Consider the following 14,427-nt stretch of genomic DNA (forward strand, 5'->3'; position numbering starts at 1 on the left):
GATCCCTCCCTATGGATTGATCAGTTCAGTCGCTGCTCTCGGAAGGATCCTTCTATTTAGATTTGAGCTTATGCATGCAAGTGACTGGTGACAGCTTACCTGTCACTGCTGAGGCACTGCTGAAAGGGAAGCTGGGGCAATGATAGAGTAATCCTTCTTAAAACACTAGAAGGAAGAGAAGGTGAAATTTGAGGATTGAGTTTCTTCATCCTTCTTCAGATAATGCTAGTCTTGCAAACACAGTCCTCTAGATTAAGCCATTTTAAATTAAAAGCCAGATACACTAGGATATGCTAGCTAAATTACATTTTATGGAGACAGATTACTTTTAAACTGTGGAAAATACTGTGGGATAGCTTGCCATGTGTCTTACTTGTTAATGCCTTTTTGTCAACAAACACTAATGGATAGTTTATTAAACAACACAGTTGTGGTTGTGAATATATAGTGGCTTTGCTACTACATCGTGTGCAATGTCCTTGTTACTGTGTTGATTTTCCAAATGCTTCTTCTGTGTTAATGTTTAAAGTTGAGATGAAGGCATCTCTTACAATGTAATTAAAGATATATTTCAAGGCTTTGTAGATGTGACCAAAATATATAGATAAGAGTCTATAAATGAGGGTTCATGCATCTGGTGCTTGCCCCTTCACCAGGGATCAGGCATGGCTGAGTTGCTTTAGTTGATGATTGCTGAAGTATGTGATTTCCTGGACTGTCCTTACTGTTAGAGAAAAAGTAATGGAATTTACTGTTGGGGGATATCTGTCTTAGAGATATTTTCCTGTGGTTCTTTGAAATGAGCTTCCCAACATTATTTCCTTAACATTCTCTAGACCTTCCTGAAGAATGATAAGCTGGCTAAACATTAGAATTCACAACCTGTCTTGGATGAGATGCATTAAAAAAAAAAAGGCAACTCAGCTTTTAGTTGGACATGATAAAAGTGTGAAACATTTTTGAACAAATGAAGTACCTAGTAATAGTAATATTAGAATTCTTGGCTTTACAGATACAGTATTTCCATTTCTTAATTAGAAGCTCTCATTAAACAAACCATAAAACCCACCTGTAATTACTGCAAATCATAGATTCACAGCCTTGCTAATAACTCAAAGCAGATGGAAAACAGATGCAGTATACAGACACTACACAGCAACAGATATTTTCTCCTTCAGAACAGCAGATAGATTTTTCAGCTAGGCATGCTGTAAGACAGATAGAGTTAGTATATTTTCTTAGGAGATGGAAACCTTTCTCGTACCTCATCTGTCCAAAAATCCATTTTAGCAACAGAAAGTACTATCTCTGATTTGAACACTGTTGGGCTGTTAAAGGGAAAATTATACAATGAAAAAGCAAGACAAGACAAAGGCCGTGAATTCTTCTACTTATGAGTTCCTATAAGCTAGAATGTTTTGCCTAATAGGATTAGAAAAATTAGTGAAAGGTGCCGGTCTCTCCTGTAATTAGCATTCTTGAAAATTAGTTTATAGGTATGATCAAATAAGTGACCTTTCTGTCTGTGGATAAAAGATGGATGTTACTGATCTCATTTCTGATGGATACATAGTAGAGCCCCAAGAGACTGAGGTCCAGGTTGCCTTATTTTCTCCAGATCTAAAAAGTATTACAAGAACAAACTCGTATTAGTAGGACGATAGATCAGATAACCTGTTTCAGTTCTGCGATACTTCCCTTGGAATAGATTGGGTCACTGCTTCAACTCAGTGAGCCTTTCCTCGCCCCTAGACATCATCGAGGGGTTTGTTCAGTAAGCAGGTGCTGAGTCCATCTTCTTAAATGATTGTGTGCTTGCTAATGTTAGTGTTAAATTTGTTTTCATAAGAGCATGGCTTCATAAATTACTTACTAATGATGGAATTAGGGACAGAATTTCCAGAGAGGAGATGTTATTTATATGTTCAAGGCCAGATATCGTGTCAACAGATTACTGCTGCATTGCCTACTGGTTAGCTTGCAGCGAAGTTCATGACTCAGGATTTTTATTTCAAGAATATAAAGTTAATGTTATATTTTTATTATAAATTATTCCAGAGCATCTCCTGACTAGTGTGATAAATTGGAAAGAGACAGTATTTACTGGAAGGGGACTAAGAGAGTTAAGGAAGTACAGGACAGAGTGTACACTGACCGGTTGAATCCAGTGCATTACAAGCTCTTGAGAACTCTGAGGCAGTTTAGGACAACATCTTTTTGCAAGTAAAATTAATGTGTAAGAATGACATATTGCACCATTGTTGGGATACTTCTTGACAGAAGTTATACAGTCCCTGGAATTTAGTACAATGTGTACCAGTTGAGATGTCTGCCTACCACTGGACTGAGCTGCAGATGAGACTTTTTTTTATGGAACTCCCTCAAAATGGTAGCTTGCCAGTTTGACCTCCAAACCCAAAGGACTCTATTTAAGACAGATTCTCTTTTCCATACAGAGTTTAACTTAAGCTGTGAAAGAAGGGTTTTGCTCCCCAGACTTGACAAAAGAGCTGATCTAATCCTTCCTTTAGCTGAACAGCCTGAGGTTTTAGCAAATTTCAGTCTTTGCATTCTGGTGCTGGAAAGTAGTGAGGATCAGGCACTAGTTAATAATTTCTCAAACATTTTGAAAAATTAACGGGCTAACTAGCATTTTAAAGCATCCCAAATAATGTGAGGCTGTTACTGCAGTTCAACTTACTGGCTTTTCAGTTAAGCAAGTGGATACTCACTTGAGTAACTTAAGGTTACTTGAGCATTTTTAAAATTGCTTATTTATATTTACCTTCAGAAATAAACTCATACTGTTATTTGTATTTGGTGTAAATATTCTGCAATTTTAGGGACGTTCTTTTGAAATAATCTATATCTTACAGTATGTGCTCAGGAAAGAGTTGTGACTATAATACAGACAGTAAATTTAGACTGCTCATTTACATAGCTGTTTATTCACCTGATGAGTCACAGCATCAGTACCTTCACTAGCCACATGAATTTTAACAATTAAAAAGATTCAAATGATAGTTTAATGACAAAGAATGAGCCTAAGCTTCCATTCAAAACCCTTGTCTCTGCACATTTTGGTTTGGCTCAGCTGACACATCTCTACACTGGTGTATGAGAATTATGATAGGGACTGACTGTATTTGGACTTCTTTCAGTGAAGGATTAAGCATTGTGTATAATCATGTTATTTTTGACTGTCTTTATTCTATCCTCCTTTTCCTAGGCTAAAGTAGTTTTGTTTTGTGTCTTCCTGGCAGCAGTAGATTTGCAAAGCTCCCACTGACAGTCAGAACAATCGCATTTTACGTGTTACTTCCACATGAGGCATTCCCAGGAAATAATTACATGGGAATAGATACCTTTGTGGACTGGAGCCATAAAGGGCAGTGAGAAATGGGCTAGCCAGTACCTGTCATGCTGACTTGCTCTTCTCATTGTTTCCTTGTACTTTCTCATTCACTTGTATTTTTTTCACTCTTACAAGTACATTCTTGGGGGAGGAACTGTCATTCTGTTCTGCACATGACCAGTTTTAACTTATCTTTAAGGCAGATAAGAATATTTCTTTGCCATTGTCTATTAGGTCTTGGAGAGTTTAGGATGAGTTGGAGAGCTCAGAAAATGAGATTTCATTGGTTTTGCCCACTTTAGTAGTAATCTACACTGCATTTTTCCAATTTGCTTCTTTTGCCACCATTAATTTCTGGCTGGAATAGGTTGCTGCTTCTACCCTCTGTCCTTAAAGCAGCTGTGGGCTGTGCTCCCAGTACAGTGTGGCTCCTGTCCACAGCTTGGTCTCATCGGTACTCCTAGCCTGAAGGACAGAAGGCTCCCCTAACTTTCCTGAAGAGAATTTGTAAACAACCTCCTAAAATCAGAGGACTGAAAAGGAGCCAAAACAATTGGTGGCCAGTGAGGGGGAAATTAATTTTGTTTCACTTCCATTCACAAGTCACCTGCAAAACAGAAATGCCACTCAAACTTAAGAGACTGAAGAGATAGTTGTAGATACTCTCTTTTAATAAAGTTGTGGTTCTGTCCATAATGTAAGAGTTAAAACCTAGCACTAAAATAATTGTTGAGAAAGCCAGTGTGCTGATTATGTTGAAAAGCTAACCATGTAAAAATGCACAGTGAAGACACCCAAAGCATCTTAAGCTCGCTCCCATAGTGATACCCAGAAGGGAGAGTTTTCAGTCAGTCCATATGTGGGAACCTGAGGAACCCAACACTGGAGTGTTTTACTCTGAGTTGTGTAATGGCATTCCAAACTTTGCATTTCACATCCACACCCTCTCCAAAGGAATGGGAAAAAAAAGCTGACATAGAGGCTCTAAGCCACTCCTCTGCAGTTTGTAAAAAGGAAAAAGAAGGAGTGGTGGCATTTCTGCTGTCTCTTTGCTACTGTCCGTTTAGAAACATAAGGATACTATGAAATTGGAATGTTTCTCCAGGGACAACAGGCAGAGCAGGGACAGGAGAGGAAGGAGTGTAGCTGCATGATGCAGTCACTGTATTCCCACTTGCATTTGGAAGCTCTGGAGGCTCTGTGTCTGCTTGATTCTCCTGGACTTTCTTGATTTTTGCTGACCCTTACACAAGGCACTGCTGCCTTGAATCACAATTGAGCATATATAATCCTCAAACCACCAGAGAACCCTGCTATAGATTAACACAGTCTGAAAACCTGCTGTAATTTGTCCTGATGTCAAAGTAATCTTTGTATCACACCTCACTCCTTGAAAAGTGTTACTTTTATTGATGAGTCAGTGGTTGAAATGTAATAAATACCAGACTAACCTTATCCATCATATGCAATGTATCAATTAGCTTTTTGGCCTCAGGAAATGTGTGAGCAAGTGACCAAAACAGTTTAATTCACAGTTGTGCGCACAAATCACCTGGATTGCAGTCCACAGCTTAAATGATATGATTACACACCACAGCTTAAATGATGGGTTATGAAACTTCATCATGGGATTTCAGGTATATTGGCTTAGAAATCTTCCTTAACTTTTCCTGGTGTCGCAACGTACGGCCTTGTTTATGGGCAAGACCCATAGGAGGCAGATGGATCTGGAAAAGAAAATCCCACCAGTTAGGTGCAAACTGAGAAGCTACAAGAAAAAGGCAGAATTTATACAGACTAGGTTTCAATGAGTTTTAAATAATTTCTTCACACTTTGGAGAGGGCAACTGTACCATCTCAAACCAGGTTATTAGATTTCTAGGAGGAGCCCTTGCTGAGAAATGATTAGTGGTGTAACTTTCAGGCCCTAAATGTTTTGTTTATTAAAATCCTATATATTTTATGCTTTAGTAACCTTGTTTTGTAGCTTGACTCCAGACTGTAATGATAAAATACTTGTTGAAACAGGACTGCTGAGAATGTTCAGAGCAGAAAGACCTAGAAACACCTAAAGATTCCTCAGTAGATGTCTTAAAGCAAAGTGTGCTTTATTCATACCTACCTAGCAAGTCACAAAATAACCTCTAACTGTATGTATTGAAAGACTGCCTTCTTATTGTCATGGTTATATATACCATATTAAAATGCGCAATCAATGTCATTGACTCCACAAGCAGAAGGAGCAATAGGTGACAGGCTCTTCCTTTGATTGACAAAGTCTTTATATTTCATAAGACTGTTAGTGGGAGTCATGCAGCTATATCCCCCCTAAGTGATTGAAAAATGTAGGTGTTAGCAGTCAGATGTTATTGTTGCTGAGGCTGTCATCCTGTAAGAGAGCTGTTTAGGTGCAAATAGTAGTAAAAGCACTGACTGCAGCAATAGAGATTTCTAGAATCTGAAAAATAATGATCATCCAGTTTGTCTGAGAGAGCTGATCTAGGACTGATCCTTTGGGATTTTGAAGCTGCTGCAGAGCATACATTTTAAGCCCATTTCTAGTAGCACTGTTTGCCAGATGTGCATTGTTATGCTGTATACTGGAGAAAAAGCTGTATGTGAAGCAGATGCTAACAGTGACCATACTCTAGGCAAGCATCTGATGAAGATACAATTTAATTTTGACCATGACTGCCTTGATAAGGAAACTACAGATGTGAAAATATAAACTAATCAACAGGAGTAGACAGGAAGTCTCTATGGGAGGCAGCATGAAGTATTACAGACAGAAGTGACTGGGCAGTGAGGAAACTATATTGAATGGTGCAATAGAAGACACTCCTGCAACTTCCAGCATTTCAGTAATCTTGGACATGTTTTTCTCTAGGAACAGGGGAAAAGAAGCAGCAACATAGGCAAGTGCTTTATAAGACCTGATTTATGACCAGAACAGTTACGAGTAATGTTGGCTATGAAAGTTATTGTATCTATGGCAGATGTAATTAAGTATTTTTATTCTCTCATTCTCTTTTATTATGTGGAAAGATTAACCGATTTGATTCCATTACTGTCTCTGTCTACATTCATTGGTCAGACAAGACTGCCTAAATATTCACAGACCTTGGGAGTTTAGCTCATGCAACTCCATTTAGGCTTTGACTCCTTATTTTGAGAAGAAATCAGCCAATTTACAGTGAAATAAGAGAGATGGACAACATTTCAATATACATTTGGCTTCTTTGGCTCTGATTTAGCATAGCATTTATATACTGGCTTATCTAAAAATGCAGTGCGCTGACAGTGATGTAAACTTAAGGTTTTATTGTCCAGTGAGAGCTAAGTGGGTATAGCTGAAGTCTTTGTGACTAGATTTATACTCACAGGTCTCGGGTAGGGGATGTTATAGTGAAGTCCAATTTCTATTCTTGCCTCACATTCTTCTATACACTGCTTAATCAATTTTGGATCTGTTACCTAAGATCATACAAACAACTGTTTTGTACAAGTACAGCAATTAGCAATCGGAAGCTCAAGCGCAAATGATGCACAGTCACATGACCTCCTTTAGCTTTTTTTGGCAGTCCCAAGGATACAATGATTGTATTTTTCACATCCATAAAAGGTAACATTAGTATTTGCCTTGACTCAACAGTTCTGGGCTTGATGGCACTGGATATTAAGGCCCAGAGGCTGTCACGACTAAGGCTATAGATGGAGGTTTTTACCCAAACATGGTATTTTCTCTGTAGAAAGACAATACACATGTAAACTACTAATATATCTTGAAAAAACCACACTCACCCATTCATTGCTCTGCAACGTAGCTAGAGTAGAAAGGGAGAAGACTCCTTGGTCTACATTCTGTTATCATCCTATCCAGAAACTTCCTTTGAAGTCAGAAATGTGGTGTAAATTGTGACTTAAATTCATTTTTTGATTTTGCATTACTTCAACTTAATTCCAGACCAAAATGGGATATAAGTAAGTACTGTGATCTTGAATTACAAGAAGGGCCTCCGATTACCACGGAGTCTGTATCGCCCCTTTCAAAAGGGGTTTGAAATTTCTTCCTTAAGAAAAAAATTAAAAGTGCTTCTTTTAAAAGAAGTGTTAATAATTGCTGCTTTGAAAAGAAAAAAGGAAGTATAAGAAGCTACTGAGCTCTGTTTGCCATTGCATGGGTAATGATACACTTAGCTAGCTTTCTGAAAGATCAAAAGCTGCTTCAATTACATAGGCAGTATATCTTTGGAATTTAATTTTTTCTTGGCATTTTTTTAGTGAAAGCTCTAGACATTTTAGACTTCTACAGTAGTTAATGAAGAGCTGAAATGGTTTGAGTTTTCTTATTACTATTTCAGGGGTGAAATTTAAACTATAACCCGAATACACCAGCATTTAAGGTGAATGAAATTTTGGGAAATCAACTCATATTCATATCTTAGCATCCAATCACTGAGACAGTGCAAAGAGCAAGAGGGGAATAATTCAGAAATTCAAAACTGTAAGGACACTCACATTTTTGTTTTTTCGGAATAATGTTCTGGCTTCATTTTTAATGTACTCTTTCTCTTTAATAGTTTCTTCTATCTGTCCTGATGCTGATTGCCATTTTTTGGCTATTTGGAATATCTTGCGGTAAAGGCCAAGAACTTCTTGTCGAGTAACTGGTGTCATCTAAAAAAGCAACACAAAACCCCAAACATATGCATGAGCATTTGAGTTGCTAAAAGGCCACCAAGCAGTACTTTTTTCACACAACTGAATTATTTTAAAAATATTTCCACTATCTAAAGATATGCTGAGCTGTATGAAAAAAACAGAAATAGCTGTAAACAATAATTAGCTGTTGAAAGCTGAAGACCCAGTCCAGCAAAGTATTTAAACCGATACTTAAACCCTTCTCCATTCAAACAGCTTGAGCTCTTGCTCGAAGTTAAGCGCTTGCTTTAGTGCTTTGCTGAATCCCAAGCCTGGTACAAGAATGCCTGGATTGTGTTTCATTGCTATTTCGCAACAGACATTGGGCAAGTTAACAAAACTCTGAGCATCCCCCCCTCCTGTGAAATTGTCATACCAGTGCTGACCCTATCTTTGCAAAGCATCTTGAAATCTGTGAACAAAGTACATGATAAAACCACCACAATATTGCTGAAAATCAGTATCGGTTTCAGAGACTGAGAAGCTTATTTGTGATACCACTACAGTATGTAGTAATGATTCAGCTGGAGTTTGATGTGATGAAAAGGTGAGGAAAGCTATTTTATCTCAGCACTGCAGGAGAGGCAGACTAACTGTGGATTTAGGAAAGTCCTGAATGTCTTGATTTTCAGAGCTGTGTACCTGCTGAGCCCACTGAATCAGCCTCCAGGTGTGATAAGAGTCTTTGTTAGAGGTGAAGAATGAAATCCTGTTCTTATTCTATGTAAATGAGTATTTTATCATGTAAGTCGTGACACTATTTCATGCCAGACCACAGATACCCCTGAGACAAATTCACTGCTGGAATAACAACACTTCTGACATGGATTAGATTCACAGAAACAATGATTTCTGCTTTAGGGACACTGCAGCTGTCGAAGGTACCTCACTGGCTAAAAGGGGGATGCTGCAGCACTGCAAAGGATATGGACACAGTGCGGAACAAGTGTCAGGGACAGGACATTTTCTGTCTCAGGATCCGTTTGCCAACCTGGCGCTTTAGTTAGTTACCGTGGCTGAATCTACCCCGAAATCAGAGCTGTGAGCTGGGACCAGCTCCTCCAGAGGACAATTTGGAGCAGGGTGATTCGGACAGCCTGAACTGCCCTCTGGAGGGAGCACTCTCTCCCTCGGTGATAGAGGAAAAGCTGCTTCCTCATGCACGCATCCGAACTACTGCGGAGAGTTTGGCAATGTGGCTCTCGCTCATCTCCTTGCAGTCTGTGGCAATTCCTATTACTGTGGAGAGTAGAAGAGGGGTTTGAACCAGAGTCTTCTCAGGCCATACAGTTGTCAAGTGGCTGCCTCCACCAGAGCCGCTGACCTCCGCTACTGTTTCAGTACGGACCTCCTGCGGCTTCAGACAGTCACAGCGTCTTTTCTTCACCAAAATTGGAATTACAGATGCTAACCTGAAGACAGGATTTGGCCCATTGTTCTTTTTGTTAAAAAAATCCCAAACTATTAACTCCTACCCTTTTTTGTCTTAACTGTTGCTACGATCTAAAGATTTTTTGTTGTTTCATGAACTGTTAGGGCTCTTAAGAAGTACAGACATAAAAATGTTTTCTCTTAAGAATCAGAGAAAACCAGTTTTATTTTGCTATTTGTATTTCAAAATTTTTAACCAATCATATATTTTCTCCCTAGATATAGAAATGATTCTTTCAGAAAGTATAGTAAATGTTTATGGTATTTCTAGGAAACAAATACCCACAATAAAATAGCTAGGTAGTCCCAGCTCGTCAAACACTTTGGAATAAACGCTTCACTTTATCCACTTTACAGCTCCATTTCAGGCAATAAAATTAGTCATACACGAAGCTACGCATGTACGTGTATCTGAAAAATCATTGCTTCCCTCTGTCAAGTACATATTTTGTACAGAAAATAAACAGTTCAATTACAAGGGCTGACCTAGCATAAGCTGAGTCCCAAATCATGTTCTTGCCTAGAGCCCCTCCTGGCCTCACCCCTTTGCTTTTATTTGGAGGTGTCACCTCTGGTAGAGCTGGTAATACTCTTTGTTCCCTGCTGATAGCTAATAAAAGGTAGTACTGCACTAGAGACTTTCAGCTTAGGTTTTCATGTAATCCATAAAGAAAATAAGAGGAATAATGTAATGGGAAAAAATGTTTAAAATACAGCTTTAAATTCTGATCTATGCATCAGACAATTTCCAAGGCCACAACTTGGGACAGTGCCCTGTGCTCAGAACTGTAATCACACGTGTTGCTTTTGGATTTAAACATACCAAGAATCTGTTTATAAAGATTTTGTTTAAAAGTTTAGAACCAACAATTTTTTTTTTCCTCACTAGTTGCTTTGGCTCCCCCACCTAGAACTTATTTTTTCTTTCTTTAATTTTTTGGTGTTGGAATTGATACAGAACTGTGTATCCCCTCATCTAGGTATGGGCTGCATTTCTGCATTATTGCTCTCCTTCCCACATATGCTAGATGATGTAAAAGACATTAAGCAGCTTTTCATATATACTCGGCAACCAGCTGCTCCCATGCCTCATTTAGTCAACAATTTCTAACATTACAGACCTGCTCATAAACCATTTCTGCAAAGATACATAAATGAAGGTGTGAGGAGCCCTTCACAGACAGAGGACCCTCACCTATCACGGGAAAGGATGAGAGCAAATAGGACAAAATTCAAAGCTTGGATCCGATTCTGATCTGATTGGGATTGTAAATAGGGAATAGTTCCACTGAGAGCAAAATTACCTTCAACTTAAAATGTCGTAAATGAGATTGGAATTTTTTTCTTTGGTATAAACTGAGCCCACACCAACCGAAATGTAAGTGACAGTACAAGTCATGTATCAGGTGTAATTTTGTCAAGTGACACTACTTGTATTAGTTTTGTGGGTGTGCAAAATGATTCTGAGTGGGACAGAAAGGAAGATAAGGGAGGCTTTCATGTCCTTGTAGTTACTCATCTTGCAACTTACATCTTTGGCATTTAAATCATAATTACATTTCACATCTCTGGAATGCTAAATGGATGTTACACCACTTTCCCACTAACACTCATCTTGTGGTAGTCACACCCATTGTTTAACTTCTACCGCCCTTCATTTCATTGCAGAATGCAGCCCACAGAGGTTAACCACAGGCGTTTTTGTCAAAAAGTACAGGGCTATTGTATTAGCTGAGCAAATTTCAGGTGTTTACTGCAACAGAACAAACCCAGAGAGGTCAAAGGTAGGTCTGTACACACAAACATATCAAATGGGAAAAGTGGTAGGTTGCAGGCTGTTTTTGAGACGATTGTTAGAATTAAGCTTTTGGAGGGAAGCCAAGCGTTGCCTTCCAAATAAGCATTTGCTGGCTGCTGTGGCAGAGTTCTGACAATGCAGGGTTGTATCGTTCTTTTGATCTACATGCAAACCCCTGTTATCAACATGCAGATCAAGCACATGAAATATCCCATTGTATCCAAACTTGCAAAGGAGGCATGAGCAGTTGATGAGTTACTGCATGATGAAGATGCAAACTTTTTTCATTGTTAATTAAAACAAATAATCCTTTAGACTATAAAATGTAATAACAAGTTTTTCTTTCAGGAAACAAATACACATTCCTTTGGATTTTTAGATGGTTGACCCAGAAGTTCAATAATCTGAATAATCAGTGAAACACCAGTTGTCTTTTGCTATTTGCAGGTTTGATTAGAATTTAAATCAAAAGTTTATATAAAAATAAACAACTGCACTGTAAAGTGACTCCAATAGTGACTGTCAAAGCAAGTTACGACAGAAGGCAAGCTGCACGGAGACTGACTACTTACATATGAGCAGCTAAATTATAGCTGCTTCCCAGCTAAGAATGTGTGTCCAGCACTCTCCTATCTGCACAGCTCCTTTGCTGAAGTTGTAAGTCTATTTTATTTCATTCTTTCTTTCCAAGTCAAGCATTAGCTACTCACTTTAAACATAAAATCTACCAGCAGTAAGTACATAGAGGATTTTAGGAAACAAAGGGTGAAAGTAATAGCCCATGGGGAAAAAAAAAAGATATTTTAAAACAATAGATCTCTTCTTTTACATCCCAGCTAACTAGGGCACGCATTACTAACACACACTTAGTGCTGATGCTGAAACCATATTTGCTCAGGGGAGGAGATGGTGGGAAACAGAACTCTTCGTGAAATAATTTGAAAAAGCAGCTTTGAACCTCTCAGGTGTTAAATATTTTATTTAGGAGCAACACAACTTCTACTTGACAGTTCGTTTGCTCCTAAAGACACAATGACAAACTGCTGGGCTGACTGTCTTCTGAATCAAGCTATGATCACATTTCTGTTACGGAAATAAATGACATAATTCAAAAGCATAGTGTATCAACATTATAGTATGGAACATCATCAGCTACTGCCTGTATGACAAGCTGTATCTTATATTTTCAAATGCACTCTTTGGCTAATGTTCATTTGAAGAGATGCAAAAACCTGCGCATATCTGGCTTTTTTTTTTTTTTTCTTAAAGAGCTAAATTATACCACTTAGCTAAATAGTGACCTGCAGTCTCTCTCCTGCTGCTAATGCAACAGATAATCAATCATTCTTTTCACAGCTATCCACAGCAACTAGAGGTCAGTAATCTATATTCATCTTTCATGCAAGTCTGCCAAAATGAGTCTGTGGTTCTTAAGGCAGCAATGAATTTGGTCCATCATTTCCTTGAGGGACAACAACTGAAACAATGAGTTCCTGTGGCACATGGAGAAGTGAAGGGGTCACAGATTCCTGTGATAGCTGGGCAGGTCACATGCCTTCCAGTGATATTAAATTTCAAAACCCAGTTTCCACAAGAGTAATTTTATCTTCTTTTACTCAAATCAACGACTTAGTGGCCTGTGACAGCTAGTACCCTGCAAACATCGGCCACATGTGGCTGCAGCATGTACCTAGCAAAGTGAAAACTTAATGTGATTTTCATTCTTGATTGAACATTCATACATTTTTCATTTAAGATTCAGCCAAAACCAAATCATAGCAAAATTTCAAAATCACAGCTAAAATATTCCATCTCCACAGGGTGAAAAACAAACTAAAATGAAAGATCATATTCTTCCACGGTGGCGTTACATCTTCATTTCTACCAGTGACGTAAGCCTCTAAATTTCAAGACGTTTCCATCAAGGATTAATCTGACTCCAAGTATTTCTCACTGTTTCCATCTACAAGCTGCAATCATAAACCTATGCAGATTTGGTGAAAAAGAACCAAGTTACTGAATGGAATTATTCAGGAAACAATATCTGAAAGCAAGGTGACTTTCACGTGGTTTTAGATTTTGTCACACCAGTATCTTTCTGCTGGCAAACTGAAGTGATCTGAAACCCACCCCGATCTGAAACACCGATTGACACCTCTGAACCAGCCTCACTAAGTCTTTGTACTTACACTGTTCATCAGCTGGGATGAGAACTCTGCCATTCTATTCATGCCTCAGATTTCTGACTGAACTTGGATCTCTTTTAAGCTTTGTCTTACATATGGAGCGGTCTTTTGATCAGAAAAAGGAAACTGCATGCAAAGAGAATATAATTAAATAGTAAAAGTGAGCACTTGGATTTTATCACTGGTTTTCCTATGTAATTTCAAGGAAATGAAATTGCAGAAAATTAGGATTCTACAACATTCTCTTCATTTGAATAAATGCAAGTGGAAACCCTTAACCAGTCCCTTTTGATCACAGAGTTTTCATTTTCTTAGTCTGAGGTGGTCGAAGAATTATCTGGTTTTAGTAGGACATACAGACTCTTGCTCTGGGAATGCCTCCTGTGCTGTAGTAGCCTCAGGAAGAACAGAAATGCTGACTTGGACTGTGGAGAGGGGGAGGGGAAACAAAAAAACAATTGCTTTACACATTTTTTTAGCTTTCTTCTGAAAAGCATGCAGTGTCCAGGTAAACTCTAAAGCAATATAAACTTGTCTCTAATCTTGTGCAACCCTGTTGCTCATGCTTTCATACCTTTAGAACCATTTTCTCCTCCTTTGTGTTTAGTTCTGTATTAGTTACAAGCAGAGAAAGAGGTTTTAATGCAGTGCAACAAATTCAGTAGAGAAAATGAAGTCTCAGCTATCCTTGGATGGCCTTACTTATATAATATAGAAGCATACAGAAATATAACAACATGGACACAAAACTGAGTATGGATTTATGCACCTTATTCATAACTTGGCTTCAAGCCAAATGCAACTGAATGCATGAATAGAAATATTTCCCAGCATTGGAAATGCTTCCAAACTCTAGAACAGGTATAAATATTAATACTAGAAGAGAACCAATCCTCCCTACTCCCTTTCTTACTTTGTTCTGTGGGTCATTTAATAAAATACATTTCATGAACCCT

At 38.4% G+C, this 14,427-nt stretch overlaps 1 protein-coding gene across 14 annotated transcripts in view; it reads right to left on the reverse strand.

The window, feature by feature from the left end:
• LYRM1 (LYR motif containing 1) overlaps positions 1-14,427 on the reverse strand; it is a 28,042-nt gene that overhangs the window by 12,550 nt on the left and 1,065 nt on the right. For 2 of the 14 annotated variants that reach the window (XR_012631166.1, XR_012631165.1), the window contains exons 2-5: positions 13,475-13,597; positions 7,874-8,032; positions 6,737-6,829; positions 4,908-5,082 (exon numbers count right to left, since the gene is read on the reverse strand). Coding sequence is in view for 4 of the 14 variants with exons in the window: in XM_074886089.1 (XP_074742190.1) it covers positions 4,966-5,082; positions 6,737-6,829; positions 7,874-8,032; positions 13,475-13,516 (411 nt within the window). In the remaining 10 variants the exon portion in view is untranslated. Of the gene's footprint in view, positions 1-99; positions 166-1,069; positions 1,209-1,515; positions 1,621-2,929; positions 5,083-6,736; positions 6,830-7,873; positions 8,033-13,474; positions 13,598-14,427 lie in introns of those variants that run through there. The other 12 variants (XM_074886089.1, XM_074886088.1, XR_012631167.1 and 9 more) reach the window with 11 other exon arrangements.

This window comes from Strix uralensis, chromosome 16, assembly GCF_047716275.1.
Source record: "Strix uralensis isolate ZFMK-TIS-50842 chromosome 16, bStrUra1, whole genome shotgun sequence".
Lineage (NCBI taxonomy): Eukaryota > Metazoa > Chordata > Aves > Strigiformes > Strigidae > Strix > Strix uralensis.